Here is a 23,068-nt window from a genome sequence, read left to right on the forward strand (position 1 = left end):
TTCCTCAATATCGGCTTTTCTTACTTTGAATTATACATATATTCAGATTACTTTATTCTATAAGTATTAACGTTTTTGCACTTTCTACAGAAGAACACTGGCTTGTACTCAGTTGTATGATAGATTTCGATGAAATGACATTTCAAATATTAAATGTTCGATGTCATTACATCCTACCGAAAAAGACATAAACAAGAGGCTGTCACAACGACAACAAACCGGATTTATTAACATTTATTTGTGTCCTGGCAATATCACAAGAACCATAACTGATGAACGGTGAAATAGAAAATCGTCAATATCAAATTTGACCTCCATTTTGTCATCAGTATCAACATATTAAAATTTAAAAGAGCTTAGGTTGAATGAGTAAATGCAACAACATGAATGGAAACGCCATTTTTTTTATCTTTCAAGAACCGTAACTCCTGAACGGTAAAAGTCAAAATCGTCATTCTTGAACTTGACCTTCATTTTGTTGTCAGTAACAACATATTAAAATTTTAAAAGCTTTGGTTGAACAGGTCATTAGTAAATGCACGGACAACATTTGGTTGCCGCCCGCCCGCCCGCCGTCCCGCCGTACATCCACAAATCATTAACCGACATTTTTCTCACAAAAATCCGGTTAAAAACCAAAACATATTGCAAGGATCTAGTCCATCAAATATGATTTTGTGTTGTTTTCATCTTTGAACGACATATGGCGATATAATTTGACAAGACAACTTTCAAGTTCGATGCATTTCCGTCAAAACTTCGGTTTTAGTGAACGTCACTCGTGCGTTAAGGTGCGTCGTGACTTCCGTTTCAATGTTGAGCGAGTGGTTGAAAAACTATAAAGCTATACTGCACGAATTATTCGGCAAATTAAATTCTCATAATTGACGTACTTCATCGCTGTCATTAGGGAATTGTGATTAAGTACCTACTGAAAAAACTTTATTTCTAGCTTATCCTGCACAATGACGATCACTAAAACGCTTGATGAACGTTTATAGTGCAGGGATACAGGTGAGCCCCTCTATCTGGCAAATGACGTCACAAAGGCGCGTATAATTGACAAATTTTTTTCCGGTGACGGATGAACTCGAAAGTGGTCTATTGCTTCTAACTACTGAATGTTTCAATTCACGCTCCTGTGATTTTCACGTGCCTTTGTTTGCTCTCTCAGACAACAAATAACACTTACACTTGTCAAACCAATTCTTTTTATACTCATATACATATGTTAGATTCCTTCCACTGCAATGTCAAGTTCTGTCCGGAGTCCAGGATTAAATGAACAAATAGAAACAGCTTAATTGTGTTTTTACTTTTTATTTATATCAGTTTATCGAGTAGGAACTAGGATGTTTGAATCAATCAGAATAAATAAATTTCCTTTACCAGCATCTTGTCATTTCATTTTAACAACACCAGTTATAACAAAGAAACAATCATAAGAAACAACATTTTTCAGCCAAAAGAGCTACTCACCAAAGTGGAGGCAATCCTTGAACTTGAATTACTTGCCATTTTGCCACCAGTTCAAATACAGAAGGGGTGTACTGAATATCATACAAGGGAACTTCGTGCAAATTAGTTACATCATAAACTCCAATAACGTTGTTTGGATTTCCTTGAATAGATAAAAAAAATTAAACGAAGCAAATGCTAAAAACAAACAAACAAAAACGACTTTCAACAAACCGGTAAATTCCATAAAAATGTGGCAGTTCGATATATCCGATGTTCATTAGAAATGCAAGTATTCTTAGATAGATACTTTGTCTCATTTACCCTTTTGTTAATTATCTATATTGTTTAATTCCAATCTTTGAGTCGAGCCTTTTCCAAGTGATTTTAATATTTTTTTTTCAAATTTCACCTTTACAACACTGTTCAACATACGCAGGGGATTGATTAGAGAATGGTTTAACCAGTTAGAATATTATGTGCATGTACAAAACCTAGATGCTATTGTCAAGTGGTTGATTTCATTGCTGTCCGAATTTTTTTTCTTATTATGTTTTAAGCTAGAATCATGTCGTTTGGTTTCTCGATTGAATTGCTTCACAATAGTTTCAATCCTGGGGTATTTTATAGATTGCTGTACGCTTTAGGTTTTGATCTTACTTTTAACGGTGACGGGTTAAAGTTCACCCTTTAGTAGTTATAGATAGTTGTCTCATTGGAAATTAAACTGCATCATCTTGATTTTATTCGAATGCGTCATTGGTTCATCTTTAATTTCTGCGTCTGTCAATGAGAATAACATATGTTTACCCTTATGTCAATGTTTTACTATTAATCTGCATTGTTGCAGTTTATATGGGTTCTTTACTTATAAAAGGAACGTTCTTTTTTTATATGAAGGTTACAAATAAAGGCAACAGTAGTATACACCTGTTCAAACTCATAAATCCATGGACAAAAAACAAAATCGGGGTAACCAACTAAAACTGAGGGAAACGCATTAAATATAAGAGGAGAACAACGACACAACACTGCAATGTAACACACACAGAAACGGACCAAGCATCAGACAAAATCCCACGAGAAAAACAAATATAACATCAAAACCAAATACATGAATTTTGATAGACAAGTACCGTGACACGTCTTATCGCAATGTGAATTTACACTCAAAATTAAGAGAAAACAAACGACGCAACGTTAAAATGTAACACATACAGAAACGAACTACAGTATAATATAACAATGGCCATATTCCTGACTTGGTACAGGACATTTTTAAAGAAAAAAAGGCGGGTTGAACCTGGTTTTGTGGCATGCCAAACCTCCCCTTTTATAGCCATGTGAAATATAACATTAAAAGGACAACTCAACACCACAGGACTACAATATAAATAAATTGGAGAATACAATTGACAAAGAAACACACGAACAACAGCCAACAAAAGGCAACATGTTGAAAATTTTAATACGTCAGAAGTGCATTTTATACACACAAGATCCACGTATGACGCCCAGATACAAAAGTTTGAAAGTCGAAACAAGCACAAAGTCGAACAGCATCGACGACCAAAAGATCAAAAAAGTTGTGTCAAAAACTTCCAGGGTTTTCTGTTAGTTACCAGAACATCCTTATTATTTAGAATAATTTATACTTTTGCAAACAGTAAATTTATAAAATTACTAACCAAAAGCTGTACATGATAGAACTGAAATATTAACTAATTACAGGAAACAACTGAAATACATTACATAACCAGACATTTGCAACACAAAATGTAGACACATCCGAACAAGCCCAAACCCCAACGCCCAGTGACGTCATATTTGAAATTGTAAAACAGATCATCAAAAAATGAAAAATGACGTCATTTGAATGAATAAGATAGAATTAGGATTGATTTAAGATTATATTTGAACTAAATACTGATATTGCATTTAATAACAATGCACATTTTCATATTTATTATTAGCAAACTAAGGTAGCAATTAACTATATTATAAAGCTATGTCCGGTTTGTTTTGAATCTGACTTCAAACGTAAAATATCGTACTGATTACGTTGAACAAAATGAAGTCTAATAAATGAATGCGGTGATTGATATTATTTACCATAACACATAAATATAATAGAAAAGACATCAACACATTTGACAAAATCCGATGAGAATTACAAATATAACATTAAACATTTAAACTAAATACATGAATTTGGGATAGACAAGTACCGTAACACGTCTTATAGTAATGCGAATTCACACTCAGCAAAACAGTCACAATCGGGAATAAGTCACGTTTGGTAATTAAAAGATTAGACGACATAATGACAAACAACAATCTACCATGTGGTAAAAATGTCCTTAGCTAGTTTGGTCAAAGATACATCGTATGGATCCACCAATTCGTGATGGTGTCCATAAAATTTACGGAGTGTCAATTTTAATCTGTCCTCCTCATAACTTTGTTGGAGCAGTTTCTGCGTAAGGAGCACATTCCTGTATACGAAGTCCGTATAGTGTGAACAAGCATGAGAATAACGTATCAATTGCGATATGTAAACACCATACGAAGGGGCAGAGGGTATGTTACTGCTGAGAAATGGGAAATTGATAATTGGGAAGTTGAAATCGTCCCGTTTATCATAGATTTTCGTGTGAAGTCGTCCATCTACGTCAATATTGAGGAAAAGATCAATGTACGAAGCAGTCCTTCTAGTATCAGTAGTATCCTTAATTTAAAGTTCACTGGGATATATGAGATGTAGGTACTGGCTGAAATATGGGTTATTCAATGATAGAACATCATCAATATATCGGAAAGTAAAATTAAAGAATTTCGCAAGGTGCTTTTTCTTTTTGTCTTTTAGAAGGTTCTGAATGAATTCTGCTTCATACGAGTACAAAAACAAATCAGCCAGCAGGGGTGCACAATTAGTACCCATTGGAATACCGACTGTTTGTTGAAATATAAATCCTCCAAACTCAACAAATATATTGTCGATCAAAACGTCTAGCATTTTGATAATATCATCTTCAGTATATTTTCTTGAAGATTCAGTGTGATTCTTCACAAAATATGAATTATTGTAACCCAAAACAAAAAATTTGTATCTACGATTCCCATTTTTATAGAAAAAGCTCTGTTTTATGAGATGGTGAAGTCGATCTTTCAACTGAGCATGGGGAATAGTAGTATATAGCGTAGAAAAATCAAAAGTTTTTATGTTGCTGCAAAATTGCAAAGATTGTGATCGAACGTTAAGCAGTAGATCTTTCGAATTTTTGAGAATCCACATCTGGTTAACACCACTGGTAGAATATATCTCATCACAATATTTTTGAAGCCCATCTTTAACTGTAGAAAGAATAGTAGTCAGTACTTTAGAAAGATGTTTAGTCGAACATTTTGAAGACCCAGCTATGTATCGTTCTTTATATGGAGTTTTGTGTAATTTAGGTATCCAGTATAATGAAGGCAAGTTTTCTTCGTTTTCTTTGATGTTGATACCAAAAGAAAGAAGGACAGATTTATGATTTTGTAAAATTTCGTCCTTGGTAAATGATGTTAAAGAATATGTAGGATTACCAGTAGTTTTATCAATTCCAAGCTCTGTAGTGAGATATTGCAAATAATGTTTTTTACATATGAAGACAATATTATTGGAGGCTTTATCTGCTGGAACAACGACATATTTGTCATGCAAAGAGGATAAAGCATCCCCAACCTCCGGATTCTTGAAAGGGTTAGAAACTCTAGTACTCATATTACATCGTAGTTTTTGTATGCGCCTCTGAATGCATGATCGAATAGCTTTGATCCATTCAGACAAAGTGTCCAGTTCTGGTTCGTCTGGTTCGCGCTTTACCCATTTTCTTGCATAGTCCTCAACTACATCCATCAGTAACTTGAAATTCTTTTTCCAGTTGATGGGCTGGGGGATTCTATATTTTGGTCCCTTGGCTAACAACTCTCTTAGTTGTTCATTGGTAACGATGCCAAGGTCACCAGTAATAATATGACCAGGTGGACTGTAATTGTATTGTGACGATGCACATGAGCAATCCGGAGGCTTGGATTTTGTATCTTTGAGGTTAAAAGCATCTAAAACTCTCTTGTGGTTGAAAATCTTGGAGTATAAGAAATAACAGATGTAGCTTTATTTTTGAAGTAATCAGGTATAATTTTTTGTACAGATTTTAGATGGAAAATATTGCTAATATTTACAGCATCTAAACCTTTACTGGCGAATTCTACCTTAAAAAAATAACGTTTTTCCTCACTATTGGATGTAGTCGATACGGGTTTGAATAGTCTATGGTTAGCAATGTCCATGATAATTGCAACTAATCTATACAAAACAGAACGAGAATCAGTAACGGAAGTATTTTGGGCATCTTGAAATAGTAAAGAAAGTTTTGACAATGAAATGGAGTATAATTTAGTTCTAATATGATGAATTCCTAAAGGTTTTTGAACAGACGTTGATAGACTATCAATTGTCACGGTGTGTACAGCAGGTGGTATATATTTTCTGTGACCATGACTTCTATTTCGTCGAGCAGAAGTATTAAATAATTGTAATGTATTGACGGTACTACACCTGGGACTAGACAAAATACCTACACCATCAATTTTGTCATTGCATCCATAGGGAATGGCTGTTCCCAACTCTCTTATCCAAAAGTCTTCTCTTTGTAAACGATATGGTGTACTCAATATGGGGTCATTTGTTGGATGATATATTTTCTCTATAATCCGGACTTTCATTGAAACAATAGAATGGTCAGGCTGATTGAAATGTTTATAGAGAAATTTGTTATTATTAGGATCATTTACATTAGACCGATGATCATTCATCCTAAAATTGAGTCTTTGTCGAGTTTCCCCGACGTAGATCAATCCACAAAGAGTACATTCAATACCGTATACAATATTGGAAGCAGTGCAATTCAAATCCTCATGCCTATGTGTATTGTAATACATACATTACCAATACCTTCTACATGAAACTAGATTATAGATTAACTTCTAGTTAGTCAAAGTCAGTTTTAGCAAAAAGGACCTCTTTGATTATATTTCAAAATCAGAATGTTTCTTTATATCAATAACTACTGTATTCAGATGTACATATTTCATATTATACATGAAATGAAAAAAATATTATTCATACCCTTTGAAACGTCATGACACTGTTTGTCGTCAAGTGCACAGCGGCCATCTTGTGTAGAACAGACACAATGGCCTAAACAAGTTTTAACAGTGCAACGGCGAACTAACTCTAATGAACCACCAGGTACCAGTCTGAACTGTGAGTGAATCATTGGACTAGACAATCCAACCTGCATAAGATAATGAGCTTTTGATCCCCGGATTTTGCGAGGTGAGTGTACAAGTATCTATGTATAATATTTTGTGGCTCATCTACTGCCACTGTTTTTTTCTTCTTTTTTAGCTATGAAATTGTGTATTTACTTCGTCATTTGATGTATAGTGTTATTTTGGTATATCAGTATTTTATTCTTTTTCTAAGACCCGCTTCAGCAATGGGTATAGTGATGGTGTGCAAAGAGAGTTTTTAATAAATGTTAATAAAGTAAGTTAAGCAGTCCAGCTCACTATAATAATTCGTCTTAAATCATGTAAAGTATTTGAACGAAGATTGCGATGGGCCCCGTGGTATTCTTAATCTTATTAATTTACAACATGCAACATTTATTTACACTTATACGACATACACAATCAGTTTTTGCTAGATTTATTAAAGCGGCGCAAAATGTCCTGAACCAGCACACCATAGCTTACCGGAGGAATTGTATTACAGCCTTAGAATTGTGCCATTACATATTTATTTTTTTTAACAAAAGCAACTTAGTTTCATCAAAACCAAAACAATAACTACAAATATTAACTGATTAAAAGTGGAAAGTGTAGTCGTTACTTTCTTAAACCTAAGTCCATGATAGAGTAGTTGAACACAGTACTCAACATAAAGAATATAAAACACATTGAAAATAATTACATTTTAGAAGGTGAAAATAATCATCTGTCTTTATATTCCAAAAAACCAGTCCAGCAATTTGAAAAAGATAAATTAACTGGATTTGTAATTGCTAGCAATAACGGGTTGCATCCTCGTCCCCTCGTCCCCTATTACCAGAGTAACGACAGCCATTTTGGAAATTCTAACGTCAAACAGTGAATCTACGCATGCAAATTATCATTTTCATTATTGTTTTGTAAAGTTTTATTAAGTTGGTAGCATTTTGAAATTTTGCTGTTTACGTAGTAACGGTGGCCATTTTGAATTATGCACATGCCAGGTAACATTTCTGTAAATTTTCAGACAGTTTGGAGCATTTTTGAGATTTTTACATTTTTTGCAGTTTTCATTTTCCAAAATTTCAAAGACAGATGCAACATTTGCAAATGCCATGCTACATATCCATAAAGTTTTATTGGATTTAAACTTATAATCTTTAAAAAAAAATGAAGCTTTCATGTATTTTCCCATAGGGTCAATGTTACGAAGATGTATAAAATAAGAAAAAAAAAGAGGAAACGTAGAATAGCAATACGTCACCCCAACTCCGTTGAGGGTGCCATAATGAAAGGCTAAAGGTGAAAAACAATCCCCATAAGAAAACAACAACAAAAAAGCATGATTATGACACTCAGATAGGATTTCTTTGATACTAATCTTGCAAAGAAGGACACATTAATCCATAAATTCTACCTTTTATTCCTGTACAAGCGGAATGTCAAATAAGGAGGACACTTCAACAAATATGTTCCTTCAGAAAACGTACAAGTAAGACTAAAAATGTCCTGGAATTGATTTCATAGATGACACTAAAAAAATTTGCGAATATTTTACAGTATAAAAAGTCGGGAAAACTATCATGCCTTGTGCATTATATATAGTATGATATGTACTGATATCTATGTACTAATGTGTACAATTTTGTTACACATACCTTATTAACAGCCCAAACGCTAACATATATATGTTCATACGGACCAAGACTGACTGTTTCAATAGGAAATGTTTGAACAAATCCTTCATCTCCTTTGTCAATTCCAGATTCATTGTGAAGAAAAACTTCAGGAGACCCACTAACCTGTAACATATAGTTCTATAATTAATAGGATATGGAGACAACTTCTTCTTTCATACCGACAAACACATATTTTTTGGCATTATATTCGTTACATAAATAAGGTATAAAACATATTAAATAAACTATCAGTACAAACAACTTCTTGACATCTATTAATAATTTAGGAGCTTCGATGAATCTTATTAATTATGACAACAGGATAATCAAATTATTTCTTGAAATGTATTGCTGGGATTGATAATTTGTTTAAAGATGTTTCAGAATCGCCGCTATTTAATTAATTTGCATATTATAAATCTGATTTATTACATCAAAACTATACCTGATATCTATGTTCTTCGTAATATCTACAAGAGTAATTGCTAAGTACTGGTATGTCATGAGAAGACATTAATATATGGAACAATTAGTTATACCTTATTGATATCACTTTGCATATATTTACTGCCAACGTTCACCAAATATTTTTCTATACCAGTATGCAAGTCAGTGAATCCCAACCAGGACAGCCACAATTTATACTCTGACCATATCATCCAACCATCGATCATTCGACCAAGCTTTGAAACATGATCCGTATTGATAGCAAACATACCTAAATTTACATATAGAAAATATGTACTCAGTTACACCAAATTAATCACGGGTACATGATTGTGATTTTTATGACTATTTATCGTACCCAGTGTTTGATGGAGGGGAAGGAAACCTATAAATTATTTAATGAACATTTTTATAGATCTAAGAACACATTTATAACTAATATACAAAGGCTTATTTTCTTTCTTTGTATAACACCATTATAAAAATTCTCTATGAAAAACCGAAAATTTAGAAAAAAATAATGCATTGAAAGATATGAAAATAGAAAAATCCAGGATTTGGTGGTTTTACGATTGACTTATAGATTTGTTTGGCACCATATTGAATCTTTCAAAGAGCATTTCAAGAAGGCACATTGCGAAGTTATATAAAAATAAGGAGTTATCACCTGTTTAACTTAGTTATTTATAACAATACTGGCGACTTATTCCACTTCTGAATATAGACTATAAAATAACTTCAACATGTACATCAAATAGAATTAAAACAAACTTCTTGATCACCTGATTAGTGAAATTCAGGAGACTGAAAGAATGTTGTTTAAATGAGAAAATGTATTTTTTTTTTAGTGATACTGTTTCTAATTTGAATCATGATTCACACCGGTTTTATGACGGGCATATATATTGGTAAATTTCACATCCTATATATCATCTATAAAAATGTCGATACGGAAGACATTCCAGGTTTGCTTGTTTTATTATAAACTTTTATCTTTAATAAATGACAACAACAATAGTGGTGAAAATCCAAACTTTTGAGTGTACAATCAGTCAGTATGCAGATGATTTTGGGCCTGAGCGATAGTGCTTTGAATCAGAAAGACTTGTTCTTCTTATTCTCTGTGTTGAATTTTTTTTTGAAACAACCAAAGTTATATAGACCGAAACTAAACAGGGCTGAGTATCTCAACACAGATAAAAAGAAAGATGGAAACATTCAAGAAATTTCGAACTGCTGGTCAAAAGTTGTATAGACAATTACTTAGAAGCAATACAAAAAGTAAGAAGCCTTTAAGTGAATGGTCCGTTAGAAATATATCTATATATGGATGAATTAACATTTTTAGTGTTCTGTAACTGGAGATCCCACAATGAGGACAATACAGATTTTTCCATAGAATTTTAGGAATGAAAACTTTACGCATGAAATGTAAAATATAGTGAACAAAATTGCGCAATTTGTGTACAGAAAAAAAAGAAGAAATATGAATGTGATATTTAAGAATTTTCGAGATTTTTCCTTTCAAACGTTTGAAGAGGTATATAGAATAAGTATCATGTATCACAAGATATTCTTAATACAAGTTTTTGTTCCTTATCAAATGGAAAAAAGAGCTCAAACACATTAAACGAATCGATTACAACTGTTGTAATCCTGACTTGGTACAGACATTCTCTTATGTTCAAAAAGGTGGATTATTACTGGATTTATAGCTAGCTAAACCTCTCACTTGTATTACAGTCGCATACAATAATACATGAAGGTATTTCATTACCACTTTTAGTGTAGAAAATAAGAAGACAAACGATAAAGTCAGTACAAATTCATTAAACCTGATGTAAATTTTAAAACCACAACAAATGATCTCAGATACACCATAGAATGAATAAGGAAAAGGTTTATGCAATAATCATAAATATTTTCTGAGATACGGCGTGACATGTGAAACCCCTTGTCTTTTTTTTCCAAAAAACTCAATAACTCTTAAATTTTTTTTTATTCATCACCAAAAAGTATACAGATCTTTAGATTAATATTACTAAGAAGTGTGTAAAGTTTTAAGCAATAATCAATAATCATAAATCGTTTTTGAGATACGGCGCGACATGTGAAACCCCCCCTTAAAATACCAAAAACTTAATTACTCTAAATTGAAATTTTGAACCATCATCAAAAGGTATACAGATCTTTTGATTAATATAATTTAGAAGTGTGTAAAGTTTTAAACAATAATCATAAACCGTTTTTGAGATACGGCGCGACATGTGAAAAAAAAACACACCCCTGATTTAGTTACAAAATCCCGTGTCTCAAAAAGTGTTAATCTTATTTTCTCCAAAAAATAAACAGATCGTTAGAACCTCATAAGAAACAACTATGTTAAGTTTCATCAAATTTGGATAAGTTGTCCTCAAGTTACAGTGCGACATGTGAACGCCGGACAGACAGAAAGACAGATAGACTGACAGACAGACGGATCGACAGACAGACGGACCCGGGACATTTGTATACCATATACGGGCGTATAAAAACTATAAGAACTTACTATGACGCAGCACTGGCGTCTGAACATTCTATACCTCATCTTATTACGCTGTACATAACGTCTATGTTTCTTAATCAAAAGAAAATGCTATTTACCTGGTGTAGGAGGCGAACTGTCAACTAAAATAGGGTCCGATTTGGATTCTGTGCACAGTTTTGCTCTGTTGCACGCAATCAGGTGAACAGTGTATTTAACGCCATCATGAAGATCAAGTCTTGAAAACGTATATTCTCGTACTATACCATTCAACTGGAGAATAAGGATCCATCAGTTATTAGATGATGACACTGGATATAAAATTTGATAAATAATATAAACTCACTTGTGCTCGTCTAAAGTCATTCAGTTAGTGCCGGTATATCCAGTATATGTTATTTGTTGATTTTTGTTTAATGTTATGTTATTAATCAGACCGTTTTGTTTTTCGTTTGAATGGTTTCAAATTTTTTCTGGGACTTTTACAGCTGACCATACGGAATGGAATTTGCTCATTGTCGAATGCCGTAAAATAAAATACTACCGTTCAATCAACTTTATTTTGATTCTGTGAGAGAGTGGTCTCATTGACAAACATACCAAATCTTCTTATTTCATATAAATAAGCAGTTACTGTAACAGTTAGCGGACAACCAGAGATTTGAAAATGTTCTTTGGTTCATTGCGATACTTCAATACATAACCAAACTTAATACAATTTAAAAAAAAATAATATCGGTTTCAGAAATTCTTTTCCAGATTATAAAACTACCTAGTTACAATATTATATTGGAATTAGTAGGGTGTTATCTATCATAAGTTACAATTTTAAACAAAACATTGCTCTTCGAAACTTCATGTTTACACTATTTGATGCGTATATGCTATCTATACTGACATTTCACATGAAAATGTCTGATAAGGTTTATCAGTCCAGTTTAAATCTCACAAGTACGCATTTGGATGATGTGATCATATATTTGTAATGTCCAGCCACAAATATGTGTCCATACCTCAAATATGTGTTACGTGGCGGCACAACACTTAAGGCTATGTCCTTTTGCAAAGCCTCAAATGTGTGTGTACATTTCTCATACATGTATGAAGTGACGTCATGATAGTTGGTGGTGATGATTTAGTACTTTTATGTTTTGAATCGTTGTCGAAAGTAGGCTTGCTTAAAGTTTCGTATTGTTTTGTAGATAAACATATAACAATATGGTTATGATATACTAAAATTAATTATATATAACTACTTGGATGGAGGTGAAAACAAGTATCATTCGTATTATTAGTACGTATATTTGTAATATCTTATTTGTGTTGCGTCTTAAGTTGTAGAATATGTTTTTGTATTGATTATTTACAGTAAAGGCGTTGAGCAAACACCAACAAGTCAAGAAATCAACAGTGAACAATTAAACCCTGCACAGAGATACATGTGACCTACATTTATGATTTTTCTCTGCTGGACAACAAATGATGATATACATTTATTTATGCCATTCTTATCTTTTATTCACGGTTTTGATAAGTCTAGCTTAATTAAAGTTAGATTTTCGATTCAGGTTTGAAAAATAACAAATGTTTTTTCACGGTATAAACAGACAACATATTATATTATTCGAGTTGCAATGGCACACAAATAGACTAAAATATGCAAGTTGCACCATTTTGTTCCCACTTATACTTAATACACTTAAATGCGCTTTCTCGAAATGCTACTATTCTTCTAGTTAGAAAATAGATGATGTTTAAATAAAACTATCTAAATTAATATAATTTTGAAAATATCTAAAATGATATTACAATTAAAGTAGTGTACCTGAATAGAAGAAGAACTGAAATTTCCACCGATATGACAACCAACTGAAATATATTGACGTTCAATAAATGAATCCTTATCTTGAACCTTCCATTTCACTTTAAAAGTACTTCTGAATACTATTGAATCCTTATAAAAAGACCCAAAATCCTGAACCAAAAACGGTTTTTCAAAGAATATCGGCGGTGTTACATCAACAATGAAGCCATTAGACGATGCTTCGGAATATAAACCTGTAATAAAACAATAACATTAACATAAACACAAATGTAAGAAGTATTTACATCAGTGTCATCTTTTAAACTTATTTCCTAATTAAAATAGTTTGATTTTTTAAAAGCTTATAACTCTACATTCAGTCAACGATATATAATATTTATATTATTTTCGACTTATGCTATTGAATATTCTTTTGAAATCCATCAACGGCTTTTGTTAAAATCTAAAACCACCGTTATCTAACAAATGGTCAATATTTTTTTGAATTTGAAAAACTAAAATTTAACTGAAAGTGTAGAGGTATTGAAAGAATTCAAACTGTACCAGAAACAAATGTTTTTGTTTTGGCTCAGTGGTATTCTTAAAGGGAAAATTACTTGCATGAGTACAGTCGTAAAAGCAAGGTTAGCTCATCAAAAGTCAATATTGTAAAGTATCATTTTTGAACATTCTAATAATTGGATAACTGTCATTTACAAGGACAATGTGATTACACATATTACTTTTAAACTTTCAATTACCTGCTTTATTATACACTCTCACTGTTACAAATATTCTCTTTTGCAGTGGAAGATATGAAGTAAGATTCACATGTACAATAGGATTGGTAATTGGTATATCTGTCGACGGGACAATGTCATCGGAACCAGATTTTGTTCCAGCCCTCCATGATAAATAATCTATTCCAGACTGTGGATCAGTAAACCCATACCATTGGCAAGCAATATAATTCCTCAAATAAATAAATTTATAAATGCAACATTTTGAAAAAAAAATAGAAGTAATAGGTCGTTTGTTAGCACTATTGAATGGCATGGCTTTTTAAAATCTATTCAAAAGATGCAAAAATATATAATTTATTTTCATCAACATATGCTTATTGTCTCTTATTGTCCTGATAAGCATTTTACATTTTTTTTTAAACTTTTTTTCTGTCAAAAACTAAAAACTATTTGTGTTCTGCCTGTAGTTACTCAATTACAAAAAAATCCCAAAACTAAACAAATTACCACCTTAATGCTTGATAGTGCATATCGTCTTTTCCAATCCCGTCTTGGACAACTCCTACTGTAGGAGGACTATCATCAAGGAGTACTCCATCTGAAGTCACTGATGTGCATAAATCAGCAGTATTGCAGGCAGTGACAGTTGTGAAATAATTTAAACCACTTGTCAAATGAATATTTTGCAGAGTAAATTCTGAAAAAAAATTACTTTTAAATTTCAAAAATTGTTACTAATAATAAAAAACATAGTTACAGTATAGAACTTGATAATCTCTTTTTAACTTACGTTTACTCAATATATTCTATTTACACATTTGTATTCCTTACATAAATCTTTTCGTGGTATTTCTGAAGATAATTCTAGTTAATGCATTGTTGATGACTTACATGTATATTAATAAATAATATACTATGCAAATTATGGAAGCAATCAAACAAATCCACAGAACTAAACATGACATCTTTTTTTTTGGTTATATATTCACTTTTCCCTTTTATGTTGTATCCTTTAATGTGGTTTAATGAGTTTATTTATTATATATGATACGAGATCCTAACTTTGTACAAATATATCATAAAAGTTTCGAGCATTCAGAAATGCAATAAAAGTGCAAAATTGTCTATAATACATTGAAACCTACATTTCTGTACGATGAATTATATTTCCATTTCCCAAAATATTATTTCATTTGATTCAAAATCAATCTACTATGTTTTGATTATGTTATATCATTATATATGGGTTCAACGTTTTCTTTACAACCGTTTAAATATGATTTACTAGCTATACATAATATCAAGTAGATATTGTTCATTCAATCTGACTTAATAGGAAAAATAGAAATAAACATAATAACCGTATATAACCCCAACAGCTATTTCGTTTAAAACATTCTGACAATGAGGACATGTTCCAATGCTGATATAATACATTTTAATAACAGAATGTGGATCATGGAAGCCCTCCCAGTAACTGTATAATGTCTTGGAATCAACTTGATAATCTATGTCTCTTATGAAGTCCGTTGCATTCTGGTGGTATCCATCATATACATATCCGGCTATAGGTGCTGATTGATCCACTCTATATGCTAATGATGACTTTGATATCATAAGATGGGCTCTATTTATTGCCTATTGGAAATGAGATTGACATATGATACAAATTTAATCATTTTTTTCGTTATTCCTAATATTATTTTTTTTCAAAACTAAAAGAATTTTTTTTGCAAACTGAAACGCTAGTCAAAATGTTTGTTTGTTTTTTCACACATTGTTGTCAATATAATGGAACTTTATGTGAATTTCATACCAGTAAGAAGTTTAGTTAGATATAAAACCAAGTTTGATCCACCATTTTCGCCATAAGAATATGACCGTACCCTGTCAGAAAAATGACAGTTGTTATCCATTCTTTTGATGAGTTTGAGCGTTTGATTTTGCCATTTGATTAAGGACTTTCTGCTTTGATTTTTCCTCGTAGTTCAGTATTTTTGCGATTTTAGTTTTTTCATCAGTATGTACTGTATCTTTATATATTAAAGGTATGACCAATGTATTGTTTAAAAGGTTGAATGAAAAGAGATAAAAGATAACAATTCTAAAACCAATACAAATCTGTAAACATTGACAAGGAAATGAATAGGTCTAAGAGATACCTTGATTGTTATGAAGTAACTATGACCTTCGTAAATTTCAAAATCATTGTGTATAGCTGATACTTCGCAGTCTTTGTTTGTTTTAGTAAATGTGATGATGTCATCATGACCTCTTTTCGACCCAACGCCCCACATATAGTAGTCGATTCCACTTTCTTTGTCTATAAATACATCTCTCCAACTGAGCAACAAAAACACATCATATTCAGTTCTATGGTAAATGTCTAACAAAATTTCATAACTCTACTGTGAAAAAAGTGTTATCACAAAAATCTTTATCTTTCTTGAAAATTTTGCTTATAACTCATTCGTTTGAATATATATATTTTTTTATGTTCTTAATAATCTGTACTATATATTAGAACGATATCTGTTATTTTGCATACCTTCAACTGGTCCATAAAATCGATAAAGCCAGTGCGAATTAAAATTTGGCCCTTTATCGGAATAAGTGTAGCTGTTCGTACATGCACTTAGAAGCACATTTAGTAACTTAATTTTACTAGAAGCATGTGGGCCTCTAACTTCTATACCAGTCCGTAGGTTGTGGGTGCTACAGCTCTTTACGCTCTAAGTCTCGATCTCGTTCGCTTCTGTTTTTGTTTTTATCTTTAATTAAATGCTAAGTTATTATTTGAGTTTTAAACATATGCTACTGTCGCTTTGATGCATTGCCTTGAGGCATCGAAAAAGAAAGCTATATATTTTTTTACCATTTTGCTATTTCTTTTTCAATTTTAGAATTTAAATTGTATGCTTGAACAATGTCTCAGCGTCATATGGCCTTGTGGGTATTGGTTTCACTAGCAATCATATCATATCTCATGTATGTATCTTTATGCAATCAATATCAGCATCAATATTCAATGTATAAAACAACTTACATGCAAAATTATACTTTATGAGTTCAGTTCTCATTAAAAGCAAATATCAATATGAACATACCATGCGTTCAATGCAGTTAAGTTTTTGATATGTCTTTCTATTATATGTATTTGGTTATTTGTTCTCTCCGGTGGTGTGTTGTCAATTATGACAGCAGTTGAAGTGGCTGTTGTGCTTTTGCCAGTAAAATCATAAGCTGAAATTAAATAAGAAAAACAAATATACCGACAGATTTCTAAAAAAACCAAAACAACACTGTTTTATCTTTTCATTATTTTCATATAAACCATATAGAAAACTATCAAAAAGTATTTGGCAACTGTATGTGTATACCATAATTTTAAATACATATATACTAGTATACACATACAGTTGCCAAATACTTTTAACTCTAAAACTAAATTGAAAACGTCACAGTTAATGTTTTAGTTGCGTGTTGTGCACTTGAAACGTTTTGTGTGAGTACTGCATGTTTCCACGCCATAGTCTATGACTACTTGTAGACTACGTCTCAATGAATGAAAGTGACAATCGTTTCATTGTGGTATTGTGTGTTGATGGTTGAAATTATCTATATCCCTACTGATTAAGCTTCTGATTCGCTCATTCAAGTCTGTTGTTGTTTTGTCAATGACGTGAATGAGGTTATTTCAACTGTTTACTTTTTGATAGTTTTCTAGCATGGATTATGTTGTATGTAAGTATACTGGAAATTTTTTCCTGATTGCAGTTGACGTTGGAGTTTTAATCTATCTCACAACTGATGGTGTATAATGAAATATTATTGATGCAACGCGTTGTTTCTAAATTAACCTGGTCATGGGATGTTATTTATCAATGCCTACTGCCCGAGTCGTTGTTGTTAAAACTGACAGGGGCATTGTTGACGTTGAGATGCAACTGGAAGTTGCCATACACCAGATGATTGTTTGATTTAGATTGTCATCACACAACCTCAACACTATGAAAATTGACAATTATTTACTGATGTATTTCTTGATAAAGTTTTAAAACATTGTTCCACTACGAAAACAATACAAAACATTACACATATTATAATTTCAACAAATGATTTATACTCAACATAACGTTTTAACTAACGAGATTAATATTTCATGAAATAAAACTGCCACTTAAAAATGAGCCGACCAACTGATATTGAGAAAGAAAGGATTGCAATACATAAAAAGAGAAAACTAACCTCTGACCGAAGCAAAGTATTCATGTCCATTCTGTAATCTGAGATTATGCAGAGTATAGTGGTTTGCTATCCCAATGTTTGTGAATGGAACAACGTCTGACCCACCAATTGTAGAACCTGTTGTCCAGAAACAAAGAAATGAAAATTCAGTGAAACTAATTACGTAATATCTAATATAAATAAGTTCAAAAAAGTAACCTCAATCAAAAAAGATCAAATAACTTTAATTTTTCATTATAAAAGTTTTCATCACAATTGATTTTTTGTAGTTAAAGTAACCATTTTAGAAAGTCAGAAAAAAGATTGCCTCTCACAGACATGTTTTATCTTATTAAATTTCCACAGCAGCCACTGTTTATATAATCGAAACCAAATCGGACCAGTCGAAGAGGATGTTACATAAATAAATGCGGTAAAGTGAGGTAAAAATTAAAGAAACGATTTCGGAAGGGAATAAAAAATCCTTTGATTAATAGCCATTGCTAAAAGTAGACATACTGATCAATTGAATTAATATTGTATATAGTTTATTACAACAAGATGTAAATACTTCATTAAACCACACCACATCATTCAATTATCGTTTAGTAGCTCTTTACCTATTCCTAAATGATATTCCTTTATTCCAGATATATGTCTGATTCTAACATTTTGCTCCACATCAAGAAAGGAATCCCAGTTTACATGAAGATCTGATGTCGATGACTACAAGAAAAACAGATTTCCTCTTTTTATCTAAAATATAGCAAAATTCATAACGCAGAATACCGAATCTGTGGATCAAAAGTATATATTATAAAATATTTCTTATACAAAACATTTTAGAATTTGTTGTACTGAATGAAAACAAATATTTGTTTTGGCAAACTATCTGTGATTATAATTTAGCAAGTAAAATTACTTGTGAAATAAAGTCGAAAATTTTAAGCGAAAGAAAATCAGCCGATAAGACAGAACATCTCAAGGACTTTAAATCTTTTCTTTTCCAGTAAAACTCATGAACATCTGATTAGTTCTTCTCTAGACCTCTCTATATTTTAAAAAATCTTGATCTGCTTAGGAATTTTTACCTGATAATGATCTGCAGAGTCTATTCCAATATACACATTCCCCGGTATTGGTGGAGTTAAATCAATAGTTACACCATCACTACATGCTGACACGTCTTCTATTGTTTCAATCCATTTTTCATGTGTAATAACTGTTATTGGTGCATGTATACATATCATATATCTCTCTCCATGTTTTAATTCGTTTCCTTCTCCGAACAGTACATTTACATATTCTTTTTCTTAGACAAAAAAAGAAAATGAATGTGCATGAAAAGTAAAACAAAAGTCAAAATTATCTTAAGGTTTAGCTAACGTAAATCTAGGTTAAGGCCACACAATGCTGTGCTGGTACTTTAACATTGTTGTTTGACCATGTACTGATAGTTACTTATTGATTTTGTATATGAAAAAAAGATGAAGTAGGAATGCAATTTAGGAAGTTATCCAATAGAGTTAGTACAACAGGCATATTAGTAATGGTAGGTCAACTTTTGCCATTTATCAATGAGAAACCCGTATAGCTTACTATACATGCCCCCGACATTAAAACGTATAAAATAGTTAAAAAAGAGAAAACCAGCGGCCTAATTCATGTTCGAACAGTTTACGAAAGACAAACATTGTCGGAGTTTTATTGGTTGTTATGGTCGGATATGCTGTTTGATATTTTTTTCGATTGATGTTATTCTTTTTATGTACTATCCTATGAAAAAAGCAACAGTAGTATATTACTGTTCAATTTTCATAATTCGATTAATCAAACACAAACTCATGTAACAAACTTAAACCAAAGGAAGCATAAGAGGAAAACAACGGAACAACAAAAACACTGAACTACAACAAAAACATAACCATAAGACATCTCAATTCTAAAAAAATTGACCAGCCAATCTTGATAAGATTGATGTAATTATCGTCAACACAGAGCAAATATCAATTTATAATCTTTATGATACCATACAAATCTCTAGACCGTAAGCTCTCTAATAACTGAATTGAATACACAAAATGATATGCACAATTTAAAGCTAATTAGCACAATCATGCTCACCTGTTTTGCCACATTTAATAGCATGAGGAGTTGAACATGGATCAGATAACTTTGGTGATTCCTCCCTGTAATACATGGTTATATCTAAATTGATCATTTCAAGAACTGCCCATGTGTAAGATCTATGTCGTAGAGTAGGCCAGGCAGCAGATAATATATTTATATAAGGTATGTAATCGATATCAGATTCTTTCCAAACAGCATTTTGTTCTAAGAATATATCCCGTCCATATCCTTCTCGAACATGGCCATCTAAAATGTGTAAACAATAAAACAATTTATATAAAAAGATATCATGATTAATTCCAGGGCATCAAATAAAGGCTACTTACTTATTCTCCGTTTCAGAATCTAATTATTGGTGTTGTTTTTAAAAGTATACACCAAAACTTTCCAAAATCGTAAATAGTAGAGATTTCATGGGATTTAAATTGTGTTCTTTTATTTTCTTCAATTTCATAGTTGCTTTAAATACTTTTTATTTCTTTGTTACATATTGATATAGGAAGATGTGGTATGAGTGCCAATGAGACAACTCTCTATCCAAATAACAATTTAGAAAAGTTAACCATTATAGGTCAATGTACGGCCTTCAACACGGATCCTTGGCTCATACCGAACAACAAGCTATAAAGGGCCTTAAAAATACTAGACGTGTAAAACCATTCAAACGGGGAAATAACAGTCTAATCTATATAAAAAAAACGAAAAACGAGAAACTCGTATAAATTACATAAACAAACGACAACTACTGTACATCAGATTCCTGACTTATGACAGGTGCAAACATTTGCAGCGGGATTAAACGTTTTAATGGTATCAAACCTTCTCTCTTTTTCTGAAACAATAGTATAACATCACAACATACAAAACACACGACAAAATATCAATTGGAGGGCTTAACTCAATCAAAAAACGTAAATTAACACACTATGAACAAATATGGTTTGTCTCTATAGTGATTAAGATTTTTACACAATGCTGTCCTTCTTTTTGTAACTTTTTTTTTTACCTATTATGTCTGTTTGTTTTGTTCACACATCGTTGTCAATATAATGGAATTGATGAGACTGTCATACAAGTGAAAGGTTTAGCTAGATTTAAAACCAGGTTTAATCCACCATGTTTTACATAAAAAAATGCCTGAACCTAGTCATGAATATGACAGTTTGTATCCATTCGTTTGATGTGTTTTTGATTTTTCCATATGATTAGGGACTTTTTTTTTTGAATATTCCTCGGAGTTCTGTATTTTTGTGATTATACTTTTTTAAATCATTTGGAATGAGGAAATATACATATTTTGCTTAAAAAGATCAGGAGCCTTGATCTTTAATCTGGAAATGCTAACTTGAGAATAACTTTAAAACAATAAAGTGATGTTTAGTTATATTTGAATGATACATTTATACTTGCATGCAGAATTTTAACCAAATCCTGTTTTATATTCATGACGAAGATGTTTTTGGACTGAAGTCAAACAAGTGATTTATTTGTTTCTTATGAATGGAAACTATGCTAGACTATATATTTTTGGTTGTGTTCCTGTTACTTTGTTTGAGAAACTGTATAGTCTTTCTTGGCTGAATTCACTCTTAGTATGCTATCGTCAGTCATCCCTTGCCAATCAGAGGACAAGTGCTAGATAACATAAGTCGGAGAACTACTTTTTTTTAAATACCTATCATATTAATTTAATTAAAAGCAGATCTAGACTGCTCTTTGATATTTCTCATAGTTGCATGTGTGCTTGTTTAATAGAATTTTAAAGATGCACATACAAGTTTTTAAGAAGGAAGCTTATTTTAAAAATTTCAACTAAATTTCTGAATGAATCGTTCAAAACACAGTTCAACATAGTACAAAGCGAACTATTTTATTTATAATTTTGAGTTTTTTTACTTCTACGTATACACTTATATGTACTTCTTTCTTCGTTGACCATTCAGGCCAAGAAGCATTCAATACTAATACTTATATTTGTTTTACTAGGATCATGAAAACACTATTTCTATTTTTTTTCTTTTTTTTAACTGTGCACTTTATTGTAAAAGCTTGTGAATGTTACATTTCATTTTGAAATGAAGGTTTATTTCAGAATGGCCTGAGATTGCTGTTAGCCAATCAAAATAAAGTATTAAAAATGAAATATATATGTAAGGTAATTATACTATGATACTGAATTAAAATTGTTGTTAGTTATGATGTTTGAGTATATTTTATATATAAATATAAAGTATGAAGTAGACTTGATGCTATTTTGATTCATGTATGAAATAACCAGTCCTCATGAAAATTTGCATAATTGAATACAAAACGTTTTGATGTATGAATTCTTTTTTATTATTGAAATAATGAAAGCACTGATTGTTGCCATATGTCTCTAAAGCAGCAAACTCCATGCACGATACTTCTCTTTTTCATTGCTCTCAATTTCTTGATTACAAAAATTAATGTGTGATAAAATCATTTACCTCCACTTCTTTCCGGTTTTCCAATAGCATCAACAACCAGGTTTGGGATGATAAACGAATCGCTGTCCGTTACATGGCAGTTCTTTATATCTGATGACACTATGGACCACATGCCAGCTTTGTTGTATCCTCGCACATGAATTTTCCTACATTTTGAATAATCTATGCTTCCATTTAGGGGTAATTGAAAACTCACCTAAAAAAGTTCAAAGTTTATAAACTAAAATGTAGTATGAATTGAACAGATGTTTACTGAAAAAAAATAAACTGAA

The 23,068-nt window shown here is 31.7% G+C and overlaps 1 protein-coding gene across 1 annotated transcript in view; it reads right to left on the reverse strand.

Moving 5' to 3' along the window:
- LOC143082753 (uncharacterized) overlaps nucleotides 1-23,068 on the reverse strand; it is a 63,229-nt gene that overhangs the window by 9,891 nt on the left and 30,270 nt on the right. The window contains exons 20-35 of the mRNA XM_076258594.1: nucleotides 22,797-22,992; nucleotides 20,323-20,574; nucleotides 19,290-19,510; nucleotides 18,819-18,924; nucleotides 18,220-18,336; nucleotides 17,079-17,214; nucleotides 16,134-16,314; nucleotides 15,333-15,609; nucleotides 14,482-14,668; nucleotides 13,990-14,201; nucleotides 13,250-13,482; nucleotides 11,544-11,697; nucleotides 8,993-9,171; nucleotides 8,433-8,576; nucleotides 6,629-6,797; nucleotides 1,480-1,621 (exon numbers count right to left, since the gene is read on the reverse strand). Coding sequence (XP_076114709.1) covers nucleotides 1,480-1,621; nucleotides 6,629-6,797; nucleotides 8,433-8,576; nucleotides 8,993-9,171; nucleotides 11,544-11,697; nucleotides 13,250-13,482; nucleotides 13,990-14,201; nucleotides 14,482-14,668; nucleotides 15,333-15,609; nucleotides 16,134-16,314; nucleotides 17,079-17,214; nucleotides 18,220-18,336; nucleotides 18,819-18,924; nucleotides 19,290-19,510; nucleotides 20,323-20,574; nucleotides 22,797-22,992 — 2,906 coding nt within the window. The remainder of the gene's footprint in view (nucleotides 1-1,479; nucleotides 1,622-6,628; nucleotides 6,798-8,432; nucleotides 8,577-8,992; nucleotides 9,172-11,543; nucleotides 11,698-13,249; nucleotides 13,483-13,989; nucleotides 14,202-14,481; nucleotides 14,669-15,332; nucleotides 15,610-16,133; nucleotides 16,315-17,078; nucleotides 17,215-18,219; nucleotides 18,337-18,818; nucleotides 18,925-19,289; nucleotides 19,511-20,322; nucleotides 20,575-22,796; nucleotides 22,993-23,068) is intronic.

This window comes from Mytilus galloprovincialis, chromosome 7 (assembly GCF_965363235.1).
Source record: "Mytilus galloprovincialis chromosome 7, xbMytGall1.hap1.1, whole genome shotgun sequence".
NCBI classification, from domain to species: Eukaryota; Metazoa; Mollusca; class Bivalvia; order Mytilida; family Mytilidae; genus Mytilus; species Mytilus galloprovincialis.